The sequence below is a fragment of the Eschrichtius robustus genome, chromosome 19 (genome assembly GCF_028021215.1).
Source record: "Eschrichtius robustus isolate mEscRob2 chromosome 19, mEscRob2.pri, whole genome shotgun sequence".
NCBI classification, from domain to species: Eukaryota; Metazoa; Chordata; class Mammalia; order Artiodactyla; family Eschrichtiidae; genus Eschrichtius; species Eschrichtius robustus.
Genome location: NC_090842.1, coordinates 69,289,298 through 69,310,471, shown reverse-complemented (window position 1 = coordinate 69,310,471; position 21,174 = coordinate 69,289,298). Strand labels below are relative to the sequence as shown.

At 41.9% G+C, this 21,174-nt stretch overlaps 2 protein-coding genes across 2 annotated transcripts; one reads left to right on the top strand and one right to left on the bottom strand.

Annotated features, from left to right (window-relative positions):
* Window positions 1-6,632: 6,632 nt before the first annotated feature.
* On the bottom strand, window positions 6,633-15,738 carry LOC137753455 (zinc finger protein 211-like). The gene is made up of 4 exons (XM_068528685.1): window positions 15,499-15,738; window positions 14,825-14,863; window positions 14,082-14,208; window positions 6,633-8,770 (listed from the first exon to the last, which is right to left on the bottom strand). Exons 2-4 carry the CDS (start codon window positions 14,855-14,857, stop codon window positions 7,455-7,457), a joined length of 1,476 nt encoding a protein of 491 aa, XP_068384786.1. The 5' UTR covers window positions 14,858-14,863; window positions 15,499-15,738; the 3' UTR covers window positions 6,633-7,454.
* Window positions 15,739-19,652: 3,914 nt separating this feature from the next.
* Window positions 19,653-20,542, top strand: LOC137752525 (vomeronasal type-1 receptor 1-like; the record flags this gene model as incomplete). Its single annotated transcript, XM_068527201.1, is given in 2 exon segments — window positions 19,653-19,788; window positions 19,791-20,542. Coding segments are annotated over 2 exon segments (888 nt in total), but the record flags the coding sequence as incomplete, so codon positions are not given.
* Window positions 20,543-21,174: the final 632 nt, after the last annotated feature.

Sequence of the window (21,174 nt, the reverse complement as noted above, 5' to 3'; positions counted from 1 at the left end):
ATCTTCCCAGACCAGGGCTCGAACCCGTGTCCCCTGCATCAGCAGGCAGATTCTCAACCACTGCGCCACCAGGGAAGTCCCCAGAAATTTTAATTTTATTAAAGTCTAGTTTATCATATTTTTCTTGTATGGTTTTTTTTTTTCCTATGTAAGAAATCTTGGGCTAAAGCAAGAACAAAGAGCATTCTTCCTGTTATATTTAAGATGGTATATATTTCTATCTCTTATATTAAGGTTTGTGGTCCATTTTGAGTTCAATTGTGAATATTTTGAGGGAAGGGTTGAGGTTCTTTACTTTTATGCATGAGGATATCACAGTTTTTCAGAATAATTTGTTGAAAATATTATCCTTTCATTTTAAAATTAAGTTGGCAATTTTGTTGAAAATAAATTAATGATATGCATGTGGCTCTATTTCTGGACTCTTCCATTGCTCCATTGTCTACCCTTTCACCAATACCACACAGTCTCATTACTACAGCTTCATAGTAAGTTTTGAAATCAGGTCTTTAAAGTCCAAATTTGTTCTCTTTTAGAAAATAGAAAATGCTTGGACTATTATAGGCCTTTTGCATTTCCATATATATTTTGTTTTTTTTTTAAAGAGAACATATTATTGTCTTCATAATAAAACAAAAGATGAAGCTTGGAACTGGATTGCTTGGCCTTGTATCTTCTTTTCTCAATTCACATGTGAAGCAAGGCAGTGTGGGCTAGTAGCTAAGTGCTTGGACTCTAGAGACAGACTGTTTTTCTAATTCGCCTGAGCTGTGCCATTTACCAACTGGCTGACCTTGGTCATGTCCATTCTCCTCAGTACTCAGCATTCACATCTGTAAATGTGGGAAAATGGGACATTGAACTGCACAGCTACGCAGTGCAATGAAGACTCCATCCAGGTGCGAAAGTGAAGAAAAATTCCCTGCAAACGGGCTTCCCTGGTGGCGCAGTGGTTGAGAATCTGCCTGGCAATGCAGGGGACATGGGTTCGAGCCCTGGTCTGGGAAGATCCCACATGCCGCAGAGTAACTGGGCCCGTGAGCCACAATTACTGAGCCTGCGCGTCTGGAGCCTGTGCTCTGCAACAAGAGAGGCCGCGATAGTGAGAGGCCCGCGCACCGCGATGAAGAGCGGCCCCCGCTTGCCGCAACTAGAGAAAGCCCTCACACAGAAACGAAGACCCAACACAGCCATAAATAAATAAATTAATTTAAAAAAAATTCCCTGCAAAGAGAAAAGCATGTATCAACACCCCAAGGTTAGTGAGAGCTTGGCTTGTTGGTATCGAGTGAAAGACTGCAGGGCTGGAGCGGGAGACTGGTAGGTAGTGAGATGAGCGGGGCAGGGGCTGCTGCATGTATTTTGGAGTCTATGATGAGAAATTTGGATTGTATTCTTACTGCTCTGGGAAGTTGTGGGGATTTAGCAAGACAAGACACATGATCTGTTGTTTTGTTTTTTTCAATGTCTTATTCCGAAATAACTGTATAGTCACAGGAAGTTGCAGATATAGTATAGAGTATCTTTCACTTAGTTTCCTCTGTGGTAGCAACTTATGTAACCTTAATATCAAAACAAGGAATTTGACATTGGTTAAATCCTCCTATCTTTTTCACAGTTCACCGTTTTTACGTGTGTGCATGTGTGTAGTTCTATGCAGTTTTATCACGTGTAGAATCATGTAGGCACAACCACAATCAAGATACAGAATTTTTTTTGGCAGGAGGCCAAAAGGTTATATGTGGTCCCCAAATGCAGATACTACAAGTCATATAAAGAGAGGGAAGTCTGATATGGAGGAGGATATGCCTGCAGAAGTGAGAAGTATTTAGGGAAATAAAACCAATAGACCTTGGGGGCTAAAATCTTGAAAACAGCATTTGACATGAGCAACCAAGAATTAATATATTGCCAACAGGAATTTTGGTCAGGACCTTATAGTGACCATCCTGAATGGCTGGAGTTAGTATTTATTATTTTTTTAATTAAAAAACCACTGGACCGCCAGGGAAGTCTCTAGAGTTGGTATTTTAAAGGGAAGGCCAGGGAAAGTTGCCCTTTAACTACATAAGCAATAGAGTAGCCCTTAGGCACACTGGATGAAGCTAAGAAATCCACTGGGGTGGCATGAAGCTGAAACATGTGGGGCAGTAGCCCATCTGCTCTCTGTAAGCACAACGATGAACGTATGCCTTGCACAAGTGTCTAGCAAATCCCCTCATGAGGGGATGTCATCAACGTAGCGCCATACTTGGGTGCGTGGGGACAGCTGGATCCAATTAAGTTCTTGTCAGTTGAGGTTGTATGTGATGGCTGAACCGTTGCGGTATCCCATGGACAACTAAGTAAAGGTGTATAGTACTGAGTTCCTATGTAGGTGAAGGAGAGGCTGTTAAAATAGGCACTGGCTAGAATACATGTAAGAGCAAAGTATTGGCCTGTGAAGATTGAATGGCACATTCACTTGAATTATGTGAGGTATAGGGGCCTCAATGGTTGGGATCAATGTAGCCGTAATCCACCATGAGATGCCATTCCTCCTAGGACACTTAACTTCTATGGTGGTGTCTCAGATCTAAACAAAATTGGTTACTTCTCACTTTAAGTTAATGAACCTGATCTGTATGTCAAAGATATTTTTTTGATATGTCTTCAACATGATTTCTGGTCATTTTATTTTCTCATTTAATGTGTTATTTTTGTCTACTAATTCCTTTTTTTATTTCGTGTTTAAATTTACTTGGAAAAGTTCGTGTAAATACACATGAGGATAAATTTAACACACACACTTTCCTCCCCACCTGTATATGTATGAAACAAATCAATTATGGTTGAGGATCCTTTCAGTAACATTTGGATTTGCTTACATACAGTAGCATCTGTTCTCACTCTCTCGATATGACCTCCTGGCTGTTTGATTCATTCCCATAGTGCTCTTTTAGCCCCTGCCAGATGCCTGTATACAGCTGTACGTTTGTAGCTTGTGAGATATGCCCTTCAAGATCCTGCCCCAGACCTGTGGACAACAGGCAACTATTTTCTTCCCAAAACATTAGTGCTAATTATATTTTGTTATTACAGTATGCAACAAATATGGACAATTGATATGTGACAAACACAAAAAGATAGAGAGAAAGAGTCTTCAATAAATCCTAGTTTATATACACTGGATAACTTTAGAAATTAGGGCCTAAAATCTGCTCCCCTGTTAAATATGGGTGATAATATTGAGAATGTCTAGAGCTAATAACACTTTAAATTATAACTGTGCTCCCTCTGATTGTTCTAAAATGTACTGAAATTCCCCAATCACTTTACAGAATCCCAATTATTATGAATTATGTTGGATTACTTATGGCTTTTCTGTCAACAAGAACAAAGACACAAAATACTAGAGGATTCATACTGAAAACAGTATGGTTTTGACTCCAAAATAAAATGCTGGAAAACTGCATCTCAACTTTTAATTTAATACGCTTTTTTTTTTTGGCCATACTGAGTAGCATGTGGGATCTTAGTTCCCAGACCAGGGATCGAACCCACACCCCCTGAAGCGGAAGTGCAGAGCCCTAACCACTGGACCGCCAGGGAATTCCCTAATATGCATTCTGTCTGATCCTTTGTGAGAAAAACATTTTCAAAGTTTGGGTTTTTTTTTTCCTCAAGACCTGCCTGTACTTGAAATATCTTGCCTGCTCTACTTTTGTTTCTTGCATAATTGAAGTAGTGAACTCAATAATTTAACTGAATAAGTGCCATTATTATATCAATAGATTGTCTTTTGTTTCCAATGAAAATTTTGGTTTCAGGGTGTAAGCATGTATCAAAACATCAAAATGTACACCTTAAATACATGCAGTTTATATGTTGTCAATTATACCTTCATGAAACAAATATTCAAAACCTGTCACTTCCAAATAATTTTATTATGTTTTATTATCATCTGTGTCCTACAGGTTATTGTAGCTACTGGAACAGTATGGCGGAGTTAGAATGATGGACCTCTGGCAACTTTTCCCAACTCCATGTTCGGTGACATCGTGTTGGCAGTTTGAAATTGGCCATGGTGGGAGTATTTATATCAGGGAAATTGGAAAACACTACAAACCAGGACTTAACTGTATTATTGAAAGCCTAGACTTAAGAATATAGGAACAATGCAGATTAAAATTGTAAGTATATGGTGTATGCGGTAATTACATTGTACAGAAGGCACAAAAATTGAGGAACAAAAATGAGCTGATTACTTGTTAATGAAAAGGGAAATAGTCACAACATAAAAAAGTAAAATAAGATATAAACAGATATTTCACCAAGAAGATAAACAGATGGCAAATAAACACATGAAAAAAATGCTCAACACCATGAATCCTTAGGGAGATGTAACTAAAACTACTGCTTCCTTACTAAAAGTGTAAATTCAAAAGACTGACAATAGGGCTTCCCTGGTGGCGCAGTGGTTGAGAGTCTGCCTGCCAATGCAGGGGACACGGGTTCGAGCCCTGGTCTGGAAAGATCCCACATGCCGCAGAGCAACTGGGCCCGTGAGCCACAATTACTGAGCCTGCGTGTCTGGAGCCTGTGCTCCACAACAGGAGAGGCCGCGATGGTGAGAGGCCCGCGCACCGCGATGAAGAGTGGCCCCCGCTTGCCGCAACTAGAGAAAGCCCTCGCACGGAAACGAAGACCCAACACAGCCATAATATAAAATAAATAAATAAATAATTAAAAAAAAAACAAAACAAAACACAAGAGCTGAGAGATGCTCATGATAGCTTTAAAAAAAAAAAAAAAAAAAAAAGACTGACAATACCAAGTATTGGCAAGAATGTGGAAGCATTTTACATAAACCTGGTGGGTATACAAAAGCAAACCATAATTTTAGGTCATCATTTGGCAGTTTTGTAAGTTAAACATTCACCTATTCTATGACTCAGGCATTATACTTTGAGTTACTAACACAAGACAAGTGAAAATATATACATACACATAGAATTACACACAAATGTTCTAGCACCTTTTCTCACAATAGCCAAAACTGGAAGTAACCCAAATTCTCTTAACCAGACAAATGAATAAACAAATGGTATAAGTATAGAAAAGATACTACTCAGCAATAAAAGGTATGAACTACTATGGATCATTGAAGAATCTGAAAATAATTATGAACCATGAACGAAACCAGAAAAAAAAAAGTAAACATTTTATGAATAAAATCATATAAAATTCTAGAAAATACAAAATAATCTATTATAAATAAAGGTAAATCAATGATGGCCTGGAGGCCTGGGGAGGATAAGGGCCTGAGGTAAACTGGGGGTGAGAGACATGTTCATTATTGTGATTATGATGAGGTTTCATGGGTTTATATGTAAAATTTAAATTGTATACTTCAAATAGATACAGTATACTGCATGTTGACTATACCTGAATAAAAATTTACAAAATGGTTCAAAAGAAAAATATAGATATCCCACTCTTTTCAGAAAATCAGGCCTGGCAATCCTATATTGCCTCTCTTTTCTGATGACCTTGGAGGAGCAGCCTTGCCTTAGTGGTAGCAAATACTGATGAGTAATAGATTCCTTCCCACCTGAGTTAACAGGAATGCTGGCTGGTCACAATGCCACACTGTGGACTAAGGCAGCGGTCCCCAACCTTTTTGGCACCAGGGACTGGTTTTGTGGAAGACAATTTTTCCACGGACAGGGGAAGGGGGTTGGGGGATGGGGTGGTGTGTGTGATGGTTCAGGCAGTAACGTGAGCAATGGGGAGTGGCAGATGAAGCTTCACTCTCTCGCCCGCTGCTCAGCTCCTGCTGTGCAGCCCGCTTCCTAACAAGCCTAGGAGCGGGCCGGTCCGAGGCCAGTGGGTTGGGGACCCTGGACTAAGGGATCTCCTTTCTCTCTATGCTTGTTTCTCTGTGTAGCAATGGCCTTTAGGTGAACATCCCAGAGAGGCTATAGGAATCCAGAAAACCAATAGCTTATTTTCTTTCACAATGACCTCAGCTCCAAAAGATACACTTGCCTGGAGGTTCTGAGAATTTCTGGGCATCTGTGCCCACTGATACTGCACAGTCACAGTCAATGGAGCATTTGTTGATGCAATTTTAGAAGGGGCATACTCCATCTACTTCACTGCATTCTCCTCCGCTCCAGGGTTCCTTTACCAAGATGGTTCCCTCTGGCCCTAGTCTTACAGTGGCATTATCTAGTGAACTCTGGGGATCAGGGCATGTGGTTTTTTGCAGGATAACTGCTGAGCATTATGTGATATTTACTGTGAATAAGAAAAACAATTTGTGTTGTTATCAGAAGCACTGGAGGCTGTCATAACTTCCTGGCTCCTCAGGGTGTTTTCTGAGCCCACAAAAAACCCTGATACCCAGTCCACAAATTAGGACCCTGAAACCCTGCAGTCTCCTGCAGTCTTTCCTAGGAGATCCTGGGCAACAATGTACATTAGGCCAAAACCAGAAAGACAGCTATATTCTTAATCATAGTGACATGTGAGGCACACAAAGCATGGGACCTCCATGAGAGCTGTGCAGTCCTTAATGCTGGTAGAGCCCAGTTGTTTTCAGATCACCTCACACAGTGAATAGAACCCCAAGACCAAAGGTGGCTTAAACACTAATATCTTTATTATTACAAAATGCAGAGAAATAGGAGACATGCAGTTCCCAGCTTGGTGACTCAGAGGCTGGGAAAATCCAAGAGAAGTGTCACCAGAAACTAACGTGTCCCTGAAAATGCAGTGCTTCCCGACAAGTCACCAATGGAACTCAGAGAGGGTCCACTGGGCCCAGACTAGGTCGGGTCCACGCCCTACTTTGGAAATGAGAAGGGAATGAGGACCCCATAAGAGCTAAGACTACTCATCACTTCCCCCGCAAATGGGGATGGGACAGAGGTCAGCTTCCCTGAGTATGTTGGGAGGTAACTTTTGCACATTGTGGACTTCCCAGGTGATAGAGGTGAAATGAATTCTGCCATAGATGGCACTAACATAAAGCTGGCAAGGGTCCTGGGCAGGTAAGAAATTATAAAACAGTTCCTTAAAGATTCTCACATACCTGGAACTTTAGGGAAATCTCCCCGCTGCAGACTTTCAGATATATGGGCTTTAATTCAGGCAGATGGCTCCCTCACAACTTCTCTCCTCCAGCGTAATTATACTAGAAGTAAACTGTACATCCCAGCATATCTACGGCACTTCACTAGTCTGAAGGCTCTGGTATTGAATGAGATCAGATTAGCAGCTAACAGATTACCTGCATTCACTGCACTTGTAAGACATCTTCCACTGTGAACTCTCTAATGTTGAATGAGGCTGGAACTTTGGCTAAAGGATTTTCCACAGTCCCCACACTCACAAGGCCTTTCTCCAGTATGAATTCTCAGGTGTTCAACGAGGTTAGATTTGCAGCTAAAAGATTTCCTACATTCTCTTCACTTATGAGGTCGTTCTCCAGTGTGAACTCTCTGGTGGTAAACGAGACTAAACTTTCGGCTAAAAGATTTCCCACATTCATGGCATTCATAAGGCCTTTCTCCAGTATGAATTCTCTGATGTTGAATGAGGATGGACCTTTGACTAAAGGATTTTCCACACTCTCCACAATCATAAGGCCTTTCTCCAGTGTGAACTCTCAGGTGGTTAATGAGGTTAGATTTGCAGCTAAAGGATTTTCCACATTCCTGACACTCATAAGGCTTTTCTCCAGTGTGAACTCTCAGGTGGATAATGAGGTTAGATTTGCAGCTAAATGATTTTCCACACTCTTGACACTCATAAGGCCTTTCTCCTGTGTGGACTTTCCGATGTGAACTGAGGCTGGAGCTTTGCTTAAAGGATTTCCCACATTTACTGCACTCATAAGGTCTTTCTCCAGTATGAAGTCTCCTGTGGTGAATGAGAGTGGAGCTTCGGCTAAAGGATTTTCCACATTCATCACACTGATGAAGCCGTTCTCCAGGGTGACCTCTCTGATGCTGAATGAGTTTGGATCTTTGACTAAAAGATTTTCCACATTCCCTGTATTCATAAAGTTTTTCTCCAGTGTGAGCTTTCCTATGGCTATTGAGACTGAAGCTTTGGGTAAAGGATTTCCCACATTCATGGCATTTATAAGGCCTTTCTCCAGTGTGGACTTTCTGGTGCTGAATGAGGTTCCATCTTCGGGTACAGGCTTTTCCACATTTGCTGCAATTATAAAGCCCTTCTCTAGTGTGGACTCCTTGGTCCTCAACAAGTGTGTCTGTGCAGCTAAAGGCTTTCCTGCCTTCTCCCCAGTTGTGGTGCATTTTTCCACTGTGAAAGACAGCCTCACACTCATTATTGTTGTTTGGGTTCTCTTCAGTGTGAGTGACTGGTTGATGGAAAAATCTCGTGCTGGCTAAGAAGTCTTTCCCTATCTCCCTACAGGAAAAGGATTTCCCTGACACATGGGTTGTGTGGCTCTTTATAAACAAGGCTCTGTCCACAGAACTTCTGATGGGTATCTCTCCAATGTGCTGCCCCTGATACTGTTGAAGGTTGGCAGAGAAATAGAATCGATTCCCACACGTGTATGGTTTCTGCCCAAGATGTGTTCCCTGGTGCTCAGGCAAGTGCAAAGTATCTCCCAAGATTGGGCCACACATCTCAAAGGGCTGGGCCTTCTGGGGAGATGAACCTGCCTTGAGAATCCGGATCTGTGACACTCCATCTACAGAAATGCTCTGTTGAGAAGGTGCTTCCTTATCTTCTACTCCATGCCAACAGCCTGAAAGTAAAGAAGTGATGATGAAGTACATGTTAACCTTATTGAGAGGGGGCAAAATCATCACAAATGTCACTCGACACATCAAAGAATCAGTCCATGAAACTGTTTTCAGGAAAAGCAAGTTGGGGTCAGCTTGAGGAAGCAACTGCTGTGCAATACTGGGTCCCTAAGGTCACAGGATGGTGCAGGCCTCACTAGGCACAGGACGTGAGGAAAGGGTGTGGCCCAGGGGAAAGGCATGTTCTACAGCTTATTCTTCTGTCAACAGCTTTTCTTTTTTTGGCCGTGCCATGCGGCATGCAGGATGTTAGTTCCCCAAGCAGGGATCGAACCCGTGACCACTGCAGTGGAAGTGTGGAGTCTTAGCCACTGCACTGCCAGGGAAGTCCTCTCAATGGTTTTTAGCAGAATTATATCTGCTGATGACGTGATGCTGTGCAGAAGTCTTGTTCAGGCCCAGAAAAATCTGACTGAAAAAAAGGTAACAGGTGTTTAAGGATTATTAGACATGTGCACTCTTTAGGACACTACAAAGTGGGAAAGCACTGAGGAGGGAACAGTGTGAGGAATCAGTGAGGTAAACAGTCCAGAGAGGTGGGGAATAGTCTCAGCTGGAGTCAGAATAAAAATGACTAGTATTAAACATGACAAGTCAGCAAAGTGTTAAGAATGGAGAAGGAAAGATGGAGATGAGGTGTGGCCACTGGTGATGGCATCACCAAAACACAATTAAAACAGGACAGGTTCTTGATATGATTGATATGAACCAAGCCCTTAAGTCATGTCCTCCCCCAACAGCCATTTATCTGGGTCAGGCCCCATCTGGGCTCATCTTGTGGAAAATGGGATCATATCCATCCTGGGAAGCACAGAGGACTCTTCCTCTAGCCCCAACTGAGCTACTGCATGAGAGGTGGATGATACAAATCCTAAGGGAAGGACAGGAGAAGTCAGTAGCCAATACTGTCCCAGACAACTCAGACACAACAGATCACAGGAAAGATATTTCAAATATTACAAAAAGTACCCATGGGCACAGCTAAAGGGAAGGTGGCAGAGTAGTAAAACCAGGTATTTTTCCCACCTGGAAAACAACTACAATGGTAGAATCAATCTGATGTAACTACTTTGCAATGCAAAATTGCTTTAATTTAGGTCACCTGCAGCTGTTACTATTACCCTGATATAAAAAAACAGGCAAAGACACTACAAGAAACCTACGGGGCAATACATTTGATGATTATCGGTGCAAAATTAATCAACAAAATACTAGCAAACTGTATTCAGCAGCATAGTAAAAAGATTATACACCATAAACACCTGGGATTTATTTCTAGAATGCCAGGATGGTTCAACATACAAAATTAATCAGTGTAATATGTCACTTTAACAGTAAGAAAAAAAATTATATCACCTCAATCAATGTACAAAAACCATCTGACAAAATTTATCACCCTTTTATGATGAAAATACTCAACAAACTATGAATAGAAGGAAATTAGCTTAACATAATGGAAGCAAAAAATTTAAAACCCACAGCAAATATTAAACTCAATGGTAAAAGACTGAAAACTATTCCTCCAATATCACTACCAAGAAAAGAATGCCAGCTTTCACCACTACTATTCAACACAGTATTAGAAATTCTAGACAGAGCAATTAGGCAAGAAAGACAAATAGGCATCCAAAAGAGAAAGGAAGAAGTAAAACTCACCACAGCTCATGAAATCTTAAAGATTCCACCATAAAACTCTTAGAATAATTGAAGTTTGCAAAGGAAGAAAATATAAATAGAAAATGAAAAAAATCAGTTATATTTCAACACACTAACAATGAACAATCTGAACAGGGAACTAAGAAAACAATTCCACATATAAAAGTACCTGTCAAGGGACTTCCCTGGTGGTGCAGTGGTTAAGAATTCACCTCCCAATACAGGGGACGTGGGTTCAATCCCTGGTCAGGGAACTAGATCCCACGTGCCTGCTGCAACTAAGAGTTCGCACGTCACACCTAAGGAGCCAACCAGCCGCAGCTAAGCTAAGATTTGGCACAACCAAAAAAAAAGAAAAGTACGTGTCAAAAGAATAAAATACTTAGAAATAAACTTAACCAAGGAAGTAAGATTTGTACACTAAAAACTACAAAACACAGCTAAAAAAAATTACAGACAATAAATGGAAAGATTTCTATACTCATGGACTGGAAGACTTAACACTGTGAAGATGTCAATACTATCCAAGCCATCTACATATTCAATGCAATTCTTATCAAAATTCCAATCATGTTTTCTGCAGTAATAGAAAAATTCATCCTAAAATTCATATGGAATTTCAACAGACACCAAATTGCCAAAACAATATTGAAAAAGAAGAACAAAGGTGGAGGAGTCACAATTCTAAATTTCAAATATTACTGAAAAGCTACAGTAATCAAAACAGTGTGGGGCTTCCCTGGTGGCGCAGTGGTTGAGAATCTGCCTGCCAATGCAGGGCACACGGGTTCGAGCCCTGGTCTGGGAAGATCCCACATGCCGCGGAGGAACTGGGCCCGTGAGCCGCAACTACTGAGTCTGCGTGTCTGGAGCCTGTGCTCCGCAACAAGAGAGGCTGTGATAGTGAGAGGCCCCTGCTTGCTGCAACTAGAGAAAGCCCTCACACAGAAACGAAGACCCAACACAGCCAAAAATAAATAAATAAATTTAAAAAAGAAAAGATGACTACTATCTTTAAAAAAAAAAACAAAAAAAAACCCAGTGTGATACTGGAATCAAGGCAGACATATAGACCAATGGGATAGAATAAAGAGCTCAGAAATAAACTCTCGCATATGCAGTCAAATGATTTGCAACAAGGAGGCCAAGAACATTCAGCGGGGAAGGACAGACTTTTTAACACATGATGCTGGGAAAACTGAATATCCACATGCATAAGAAAGAGGTTGGGGGCTTCCCTGGTGGTGCAGTGGTTAAGAATCTGCCTGCCAATGCAGGGGACATGGGTTTGAGCCCTGGTTTGGGAAGATCCCACATGCCGCGGAGCAACTAGGCTGGTGAGCCACAACTACTGAGCCGGCGCGTCTGGAGCCTGTGCTCCACAACAAGAGAGGCCGCGATAGTGAGAGGCCCGCGCACCGCGATGAAGAGTGGCCCCCGCTTGCCGCAACTAGAGAAAAGCCCTCGCACAGAAACAAAGACCCAACACAGCCAAAAATAAATAAATAAATAAACTAATTAAATGTCACACCCTCACAAATCTTTCCTGAACTCCAAAAAAAAAGAAAGAAAGAAAAAGAAACCAACCTAGACCATGCAGTAATATCTCTCCTATCAGGAAACCTTAAAAAAAAAAAAAGAAGGAGGTTGGATGGATACCAGGTACATAAATTAACTAAAAATGCATCAAAGATCTTAAGAGCTACAACTATAAAACTCTTAAGAAAACATAGTGGAAAAGCTTCATGACACTGCATTTGGCAATGATTCCTTGGATACGACAAACGCACAAGGAACGAAAGAAATACAAACTGGATTTCATCAAAATGAAAACCTTTAGTACATCAAAGGATGCTATGAACATAATAAATGGCAACCCACAGAATGGGAGAAAATATCTGCAAATCACCTATCTGATGAAGGGTTAACATTCAGAATATATAGAGAATTCCTAAATCTCAACAACAAAAACACCAAGCAACTTGATTCAAAAATTGGCAAAAAAATTGAACAGATATTTCTCCAAAGATATACAAATGGGCAATAAGTGCATGAAAAGATGCTCAACATCACTAGGCTGTCAAGGAAATGCAAATCAAAACACAATGAGATACCACTTCACATTAGTTAGGATGGTTATTACTCAAAAAAAAAAACAGAAAAGAAGTGTAGGCAAGCATGGGAGAAATTGGAACCTTTGTGAAGCTGCTATGGAAAACACTACGGTGATTCTTCAAAAAATTTAAAAAAGAACTATCATAAGATGCAGCAATTCTGATTCTGGGTATATACTCAAAAAGAACTGAAGCAGGGACACTAAAAGATGTCTGCACACCCATGTTCATAACACCATAATTCACAAGAGCCAAAGGCAAAAGCACCCAACTGTCTACTGATAGAATAATGGGTAAACAAAACGTGGTATATACAATGTTATTCAGTCATAAAAAGGAAGCAAATTCTGACACATACTACAACATAGATGAACCTTTAAGATACTATGCTAAGTAAAGTAAGCCAGACATCAAAGGATAACTACTGTCTGATTCCACCCACATGGAATACTCATAATAGGCAAATTCATATTTACAGAAAGTAGAATGGTGGTTGTCAGTAGATGGGGGAAGTTACTGATTAAGGGGAACAGAGTTTCAGTCTGAAGATGAAAAAGTTCTGTGGATGCAGGACTGTGATGGTTGCACAATGAGAGTGTACTAAATGCCACTTAGAAATGTAAATATTTTGTTTTGTATATTTTGCCACAACTAAAATAAAGTAAAGAGACTTCCCTGGTGGTCCACTGGTAAAGAATCCGCCTTACAATGCAGGGGACATGGGTTGGATCCCTGGTTGGGGAACTAAGATACCACATGCTGCGGGGCAACTAAGCTCGTGCACCTCAACTACAGAGCCCACACGCTCTGGAGTCCACGCGCCACAACTGCAGAGCCCACGCGCTCTGGAGCCCGTTTGCCACAACTAGAGAGAGAAAACCCGCACGCCACACTAGAGAGAAGCCCACGTGCCACAACGAAGAGCCCATGCACTGCAACGAAGATCCCGCATGCCACAACAAAGACCAGATGTAGCCAAAAGAAAATACACCATAAATAAATAAACAAATAAATATTTTAAAAAAGAGAAAGAAACATAAACCTTTAAAAAATAAAGTAAAAAGAACCTAAGCAAAGGACCTCTCAAGAACACTTGTGTAAGCAGTGACTATATAAGTGACTACAATTCCTGACACAGTCAGACAAAAATAAATGTAAGCTATAGGAAGGGAGACATACCAGGGTGCCATGGTGCTAGACAGTCACCCAGAGAGGGAAAGCGCAAGACAGGTGGGATCCATTACGCTGACCTAAAGAACAGCGATACCAAATCCTTCCCTGTAAGGCCTTTGGCGCAGTAGGCGCTGGAGTGATAAGGATGAGAAGTAGGCATGCACTCAGCTCACCCCTTGAACCACAGCACATACCCAGGCAACTGGGGAAGGAAGCAGTGCCCATGGTTTAGATGGAGACATACCTGACCCTGGAGAAAAGAGAAAGGCCAAGCCTTGCCCAGGGCATAGGGGCAGGTGTAACAGCTTACCCAAGGAAGATGTAAGTGCAAAATTCTCCAGCATCACATCGTGGTACAGGCATCTCTGAGCCTCATCAAGGAGAGCCCATTCCTCCCAGGAGAAATACAGGGCCACATCCTCAAAGGTCACACTTCCCTGCCAGGATAGAGACAGATGAAATCATCAACAGCCTCACTCCGGAAGACCCACAATCTATCTCCTCACACATCTACCCCATGTCCATCCTCCTTCTAAGATCTCAGAGGAGATTCCAGACTCTGGTGCCACTGGTGTCTGCTGTCTTCTCATGCTCCCATTAACCACTGTGTTCACTCTGCTGTCCACTCTGCAACCAGACGGAGCCTGTTAAGACCTAGATGCGAACACCTCCCTCATCTGATCCAGACCTCCCACTGCCTGCAGAACAGATGCCTAACCTCACAGGCAATCACTCCAAGTCTGACTCTTACTCCCCACACCCAGTTTGTTCTCACCAGAAAGGAAGGAGACCTGCAATTCCCTGAACCAGCTTAGCCTCACCTCCAAGCACTTCCCGTTTTTGTGATAAGCTTCCACATCTCTTTCCATTGGTGGCCTGAAATGGGAACCCCTCCATCAAACCCCTGGACTCAACTCAGGACCCTGAGCTAGGATTCTCTAAGGTCCCCACACCCAAGGGCTGGGAAAATGGCAGGTAACAAGTCTCATGACACCACAAATTTGGAGAAAATAGGGGTTGGGACCAGTGAGGGAGGACGAAACCACCACTTACCTGACTAGGTTCCAAAAGCACTTCTGCAGCCATGGAAACCTGTGGGAAGAGGCAGGTCTTAGAGGGATGTGAGCATGGCATCCTTCCAGGGGCTCAGGCCTTCCCTGAACCCCTGGGGGTCACCAGAGTCAGGTAATCTCGGGCCGACCATCTAACCTCTGCATTGACTCTCAGCAGTTTTGTGTCCTTGGGGGAAAAAACCCTTAACACCCTCTGCCTCAATGTCCTCAGCAGCCCTACAATTTGTGCTTCCACTGAACAGACTCTGGGGATCTTTTCAAACTTAACTTAGATCATGTCTCTTTTCCGCAAAAATTTCCATGGCTCCAAGAGCCCCAAGAAGGAAGGTACAGCTCCTCAGCCTGTCACTGCAGGTGCGACTCTACCCACACTTTGTTCCCTGCAGAAGCAACACGGACCCCAAGTTTCCCCAATCCTCCCGGCTCAATCCGACCTCCCAGCCTTTGCACCTGCCGGTCCGTCCGCCTGTGACCCTCTGCCACGCGCCATCACACCGTCTGTCAGAAACAGGACCCCACCCACGGCCGCCTCACCGTCCTGGACACCGGGGCCTGGGCTGCGGGCACGAGAGCAGGCGCCCCGCACTCGGGGCTTTAGTGTCTGGTGGGGTGAGGGCGGTGAGGGCGGTGAGGGCCGGGAGGACGAGCGTTTACCTGAGGCGGGTCCCTCGGTGCCGCCGCCGCCGCCGCCACCTGAGCCACAAGCCGGGGCAGAGAGGGGACAGCCGAGCGTCCCGAACGGACCGGGCACCAACGTCTCCAGACCGGCCCCGCAAGCGGCGATGTGCCCGACTATAGAACCGCCTCTAGTCACTGGGGACAAAGCCTCTTCCCGCGCTTCCTCTGTCTGTCACCTCAATGCCGACTCTGCGCTCTCTGCCTCCTGACCCCGAGGACCGCCAAAATGACCGCCACAAAATACCGGAAGTCCCGCCTTCGCCCAGTGCGCCCTCACGGAAATGCCGAAAGTCTGGCTGTTCATTGGGTGTTCGTCGCTGCCGCTCAGCTCATAGCTTTCTGGGTAATGGAGTTCCCGCCGCCACACAGGCCCGCAGGAGCGGCGCCTTAGCTGGACTCTCCCAGGGAAAGGGTCAAGCAATGCCCCGGGGCTGCTCAGAACTGAAGGCCTTGTTCTTCTAGGTCGGAGAGAAGCTTCGCTTCTTCTTAAAGGGGCGAAGGCCAATTTCTGGGGGGTCCGAAGTGCATTTAGAAATCCTTCAATGCTATTGATCTCTGAAGTGTTTAGATATTCGGATTCCATGCGAACTTTGTCTGGTAGATGCGAACATTGTCTGGTAGATGCAAGTGATTATACATTATCTTATTGTCCTGTAAATGCACGCAGACTGAGGCATTAAAGTCTTTTTTGTGAGCTTTAGTACGTTTTGTCCGGGAATTTAAAGAAAAAAAAAAAATCACCTAGGCCACAGTAGACAAGATAGAGGAGGCATATTGGACGGCTCTGACGAAGCCGGATGTGGTGGGATCTGGGCCTCTCCTTCCTGGTAGTCAATGATTAATGATTATGCCCAACTCAGTGAGAAACACCGTCTTATCCATAAAACATTAAATCGTTTTATCTAAAAAACATAAATCTGTTTTACACATGCACATTCCTTTTTGTACTGCACAGTTGACAGTTTCTCTTGTATGAAATATAACATTGGCTATTGTTTATTAAGGAGTACTACTCTCTGTACATTTATAAAATAGAAGGTTGTTGATAAACAAAATTCAACTGACTACATGTTAAAGATCTAAACGGGGGCTTCCCTGTTGGCGCAGTGGTTAAGAATCCGCCTGCTAATGCAGGGGACACGGGTTTGAGCCCTGGTCCAGGAGGATTCCACATGCCGCGGAGCAACTAAGTCCCTGCGCCACAACTACTGAGCCTGTGCTCTAGAGCCCATGAGCCACAACTACTGAAGCCCGCACACCTAGAGCCCATGCTCCGCAACAAGAGAAGCTACCGCAATGTGAAACCCGCATACTGCAACAAAGAGTAGCCTCCACTCGCGGCAACTAGAGAAGACCGGCGCGCGGCAACCAGGACCCAACGCAGCCAAAAATAAATAAACTAATTAATTTTTTAAAAAGAAAGAAAATATTTTTTTAAAAAATTAAAAGTAAATAATCATGAATGTATCTCTAAAACATGGAATTCATTCATGAGCAGAACATTTATGTGCTTTTCACACCTACAAAAATAACAGTGACATCAAATACATGGTCACAGTTTACACATAACAAATTTCCTCCCCGCAGAAAATTTCCGTTTTAGATCATTTGAATCAGGATCCAGTCATTTTGTCTTTTAGACCACTTGTAATTAATATTTCTCCCTCCTTCAAAACCTTTTTTTTTCGTGGAGAAGAAAATGGATCATTTGTACAAGATCATTTCCATCATTCTACTATCTAATTGCAGCTTTTTGATATTGTCTAATACATTCTTCCAAATGGCCAATAAATGCATAATTTGCTCCAAAGGGTGGTCTAATGCAGGTTCAGCTTTTTGTCAAGGATACTTCCCAGGCGGTACAATGTCCTTCTCATTGCCTACAATGGAGGGCCATTATGACAGGCTGTATGTAGCCCTTTCTGTGACATGAGGATTGATCAGCACGACCATGTGATCCAGTATCAATTTCCCACAGCCTGTGATCGGTTGGTTGCAGCTGTCACTGATGATCATTCTGTAGATACACTACTATACTAGAGGAAGCAGAATGTTAATATTCTATTATCATTTTTGTATTTTCACTTAGAATCCTTCTACAAAAAACTTTTCTGCATCCTCTATTTGATTACCCTGAAATAGTCTGTACTGGAAAGACAGTAGAAATCATTCATATTTCCCTTTATTTTTCTGTTTCCAGAATAACTAGTCAATTCCTTAACTTTCTGAAAGGCTTCTGACTCTGGCTTTGTAGCATTACGAGCATGTGGTTACTTAAAGTACTTGATGCGTTTAAAACTTGTCCAGGTAATTTTCTTTGAGATTTAATTTGTATCATGACTGTGGAGGGGGATGCTTTTCAAGTTGAATCCTGTGGCATCCTCATTCTTACATGACCCCAGTTGTGTGGTAGACTGTCCTTGCGTCCTGGATTGAATAGATGTTCCGTCTTGAACATTTCCTGCACTAGATCTGGAATTGGCAATTTTTTTAAAGATGCTATTTTCTTTCATGAGAAAGTGCATTTGGAGAACACAGCCTGAGTAATTTGGATGGTAATTACTCAGGACAGGGCTATCATCTGTAGATCCCTTTAATGAGAGGAGATAGAATATACATATATGATTTAAACAAATATAGATCAAGTTTAAGTTCATTCTTCCAATCAAGTTTAAAATGATATAATTTTTACTTAAATTGTTTCCTTTCATTTTTTCTAACTTTTGATCAAACTGTGACAAATCTCTTGTATAATGTACTTATTAATTTTAAATATAAATATTTTCTTGAAATATAAACATGAGTAAATTTTTTAAATCTCCATAGGGATTTTGCATAGCTATGTTTCAGTACAAATGTATAGTCCAAACTGTTTTTAAAAATGTACTTGGGGAATTCCCTGGAGGTCCTGTGGTCAGGACTCTGTGCTTCCACTGCCGGGGGCCCAGGTTGGATCCCTGGTCGGGGAACTAAGATCCTGAAAGCTGTGCAGTGAGGCCAAAAATAAAAAAGTACTTTAAGTATTACTATTTTGTATGGATAGACTACGACTTTATTACACAATGAGATTTATATATTTGTTTTACTTTTGTCAGTAAATTTGATTGATTGTTTTAATTTCATTTTGATATAATATAGTTTAATAAATAAGTGAAATATTTAAATTTACCCCAAAGTCAAAATTATAATTGAGGTAAATTAATTCAGATATATCTAGTTTCTATTCCTGTCCCTCCACATTGTTTCATCTCTGCCCCTCTATATCATTATTTATTGAAGGTTATAGTTCATTCTTTAATTGTTTTTAATGTAATTGTATAGATAGATAGGTAGAGAGAAAATGTGTATTTATCTACATTATTTATATTCTTATTCCTTCACAATCATAAGAATAATTGTAGAATACTAAACATCTCCTAACCCACTTGCCTTTTCTCACTTAAGAATAAATCCTGAAGGTAATATCATATATGGAGGAAAATGATCTTCATTCAGTTCATGGCTGTAGGAAAATATGTTGTGTGAATGGTGCATCCTTTATTCAAATACCCCCTCATATGAACACTTGGATGAATTCCATCATAAGACCTTAATTAATAACCACTGCACCCATAAGTATGTACTGCTATAATCCAGTTAAAGTAAGCAAATGTGTTACCAAAAGAGAGGAAATCATGTGCTATGTTCAGCAGTAGATACAGCTGAGCAGAAGAAGGTGACACATTTATGTTCATTTATCTTTCTAGCATTTATTCATTTATTTCTATCTCAAATTAAAATCAATATCTCCTAGATACGAAAGTGAAGGGTTGGACTTCCCTGGTGGCGCAGTAGTTAAGAATCCACCTGCCAATGCAGGGGACACAGGTTCGAGCCCTGGTCCAGGAATATCCCACATGCCGTGGAGCAACTAAGCCCATGTGCCACACTACTGAGCCCGCGTGCCACAACTACTGAAGCCCGCGCGCCTAGAGCCCATGTTCTGCAACAAGAGAAGCCACCGCAATGAGAAGCCCGCACACCACAGCAAAGAATAGCCCCCGCTCACTACAACTGGAGAAAGCCTGCCGAAGACCCAACGCAGCCAAACATAAATTAAAAAAAAAAAAAAAAGAAGAAGAAAGTAAGGGAATGCCAACCTGGAAATGGAAATCATCTTCCTCACTCAGACTGGAGATGGGATCCTGGGAAAATCCTCCTTCCTTTGTCATTTAAACTTCACTTTGTTGACTGGATAGGAGTTGAGATCCACAGATCAGATTGTCAACCACTGGCCTTAGCCAACAGCTTGTCTCTCTTCTCCAGACGGATCCCACAGACAATGGCAGCTTTTGGATTGAAATATTTCCTGGATGATGCTGGATGTAAACTTGTCTTCTATTTACACAAAGTGGCCAGAGGGGTTTCTCTCAGCACTACCAGCCTTCTGAGTGGTTTCTAGGCCATTAAGTTTTGCCCCAGAACCTCTTTGTGGGTGTACTTCAGAATTCGATCCACAAAGTGTATTGGCTTCTGTAGTTTTCTGTTCTGGATCCTACAACTCTTGCTAAATGTCTGCATTCCTATTAGAGTAATTGGTCCAAGAAGTAGCAAAAATATAAGTGTAAAAACAAATTATGGATACCATTCCTCACTCATGCCTGATAAATTTATCAGCTTATTACATGCAGTTATATTATCTTACATGGATGTTATATGTTTGGGCTTCATGATCTGGACTAGTGGGTACATGGTCCTTTTCCTTCACAGGCACAAGCAACAAGTCCAACACATTCACAGCAACAGACTCTCCCCCAGACCTTCCCATGAGGCTAGAGCCACACGCACCACCCTGATTATAGTGAGCTCCTTTGTCTACGTTTATTGTCTCTCTTCCATTTTGAGTCTTTGCATTACTCTTATTGTGAATCCAAAGCAGTGGCTAAGGGACACCTCTGTGCTAATAGCATCATTTTCCCTGCTTTCCTTTGTGTTCATCAGCAGTGACACCCATGTCTCTAAGTTCTTCCGTGATTTCTGAACCAGGAAAAAAAGTTTCCTAATCTAGCTCAAACAGCTATAAGTCTTCTGATTTCTCCAGTTGGATCAATAGTAATTTGTATTTTTAATTTCTTAAATTACATGATTGTCAGTCCAAATTATTCTGCTAGAATTGGCGATATAATAGTAAATAAGAATAACTCTTGTTAAGTGAGCAAACAACATATCTATACACAAATTATGAATCCCTTTTACTAAACAAACAAAAAAATAGGAATATATATATATATGAATACACAGGCAAACACAGAGCGATGCATTCATGTGCAGACAGAATTCAGAAAAGTTACCATGGCATAAACATTGCTTTTCTCCACAAGATAGAATTATCAGACTTTTCACTTTGCTAAACCAGAAACAACAGCCTCTAAGTGGAGTCACTCGTGCTAACACCAAGACTTAATACCTAACATAGCTGCAGTTACAACCTTCCCCAGAAATGTAATCAGAAGCAGTAAGTGTGGAATTGTCTGGTCGGTACCAATGGGACCATCTGTCACATGGGCCTTCTCCAGTTCTCAAAGGAAGATGAGGTAATCCACCTCAAAAGAACTTTTTTCCAATTCTACAATTATAGAATTGTAATTCTACAATTATTCTTATGATTGTGAA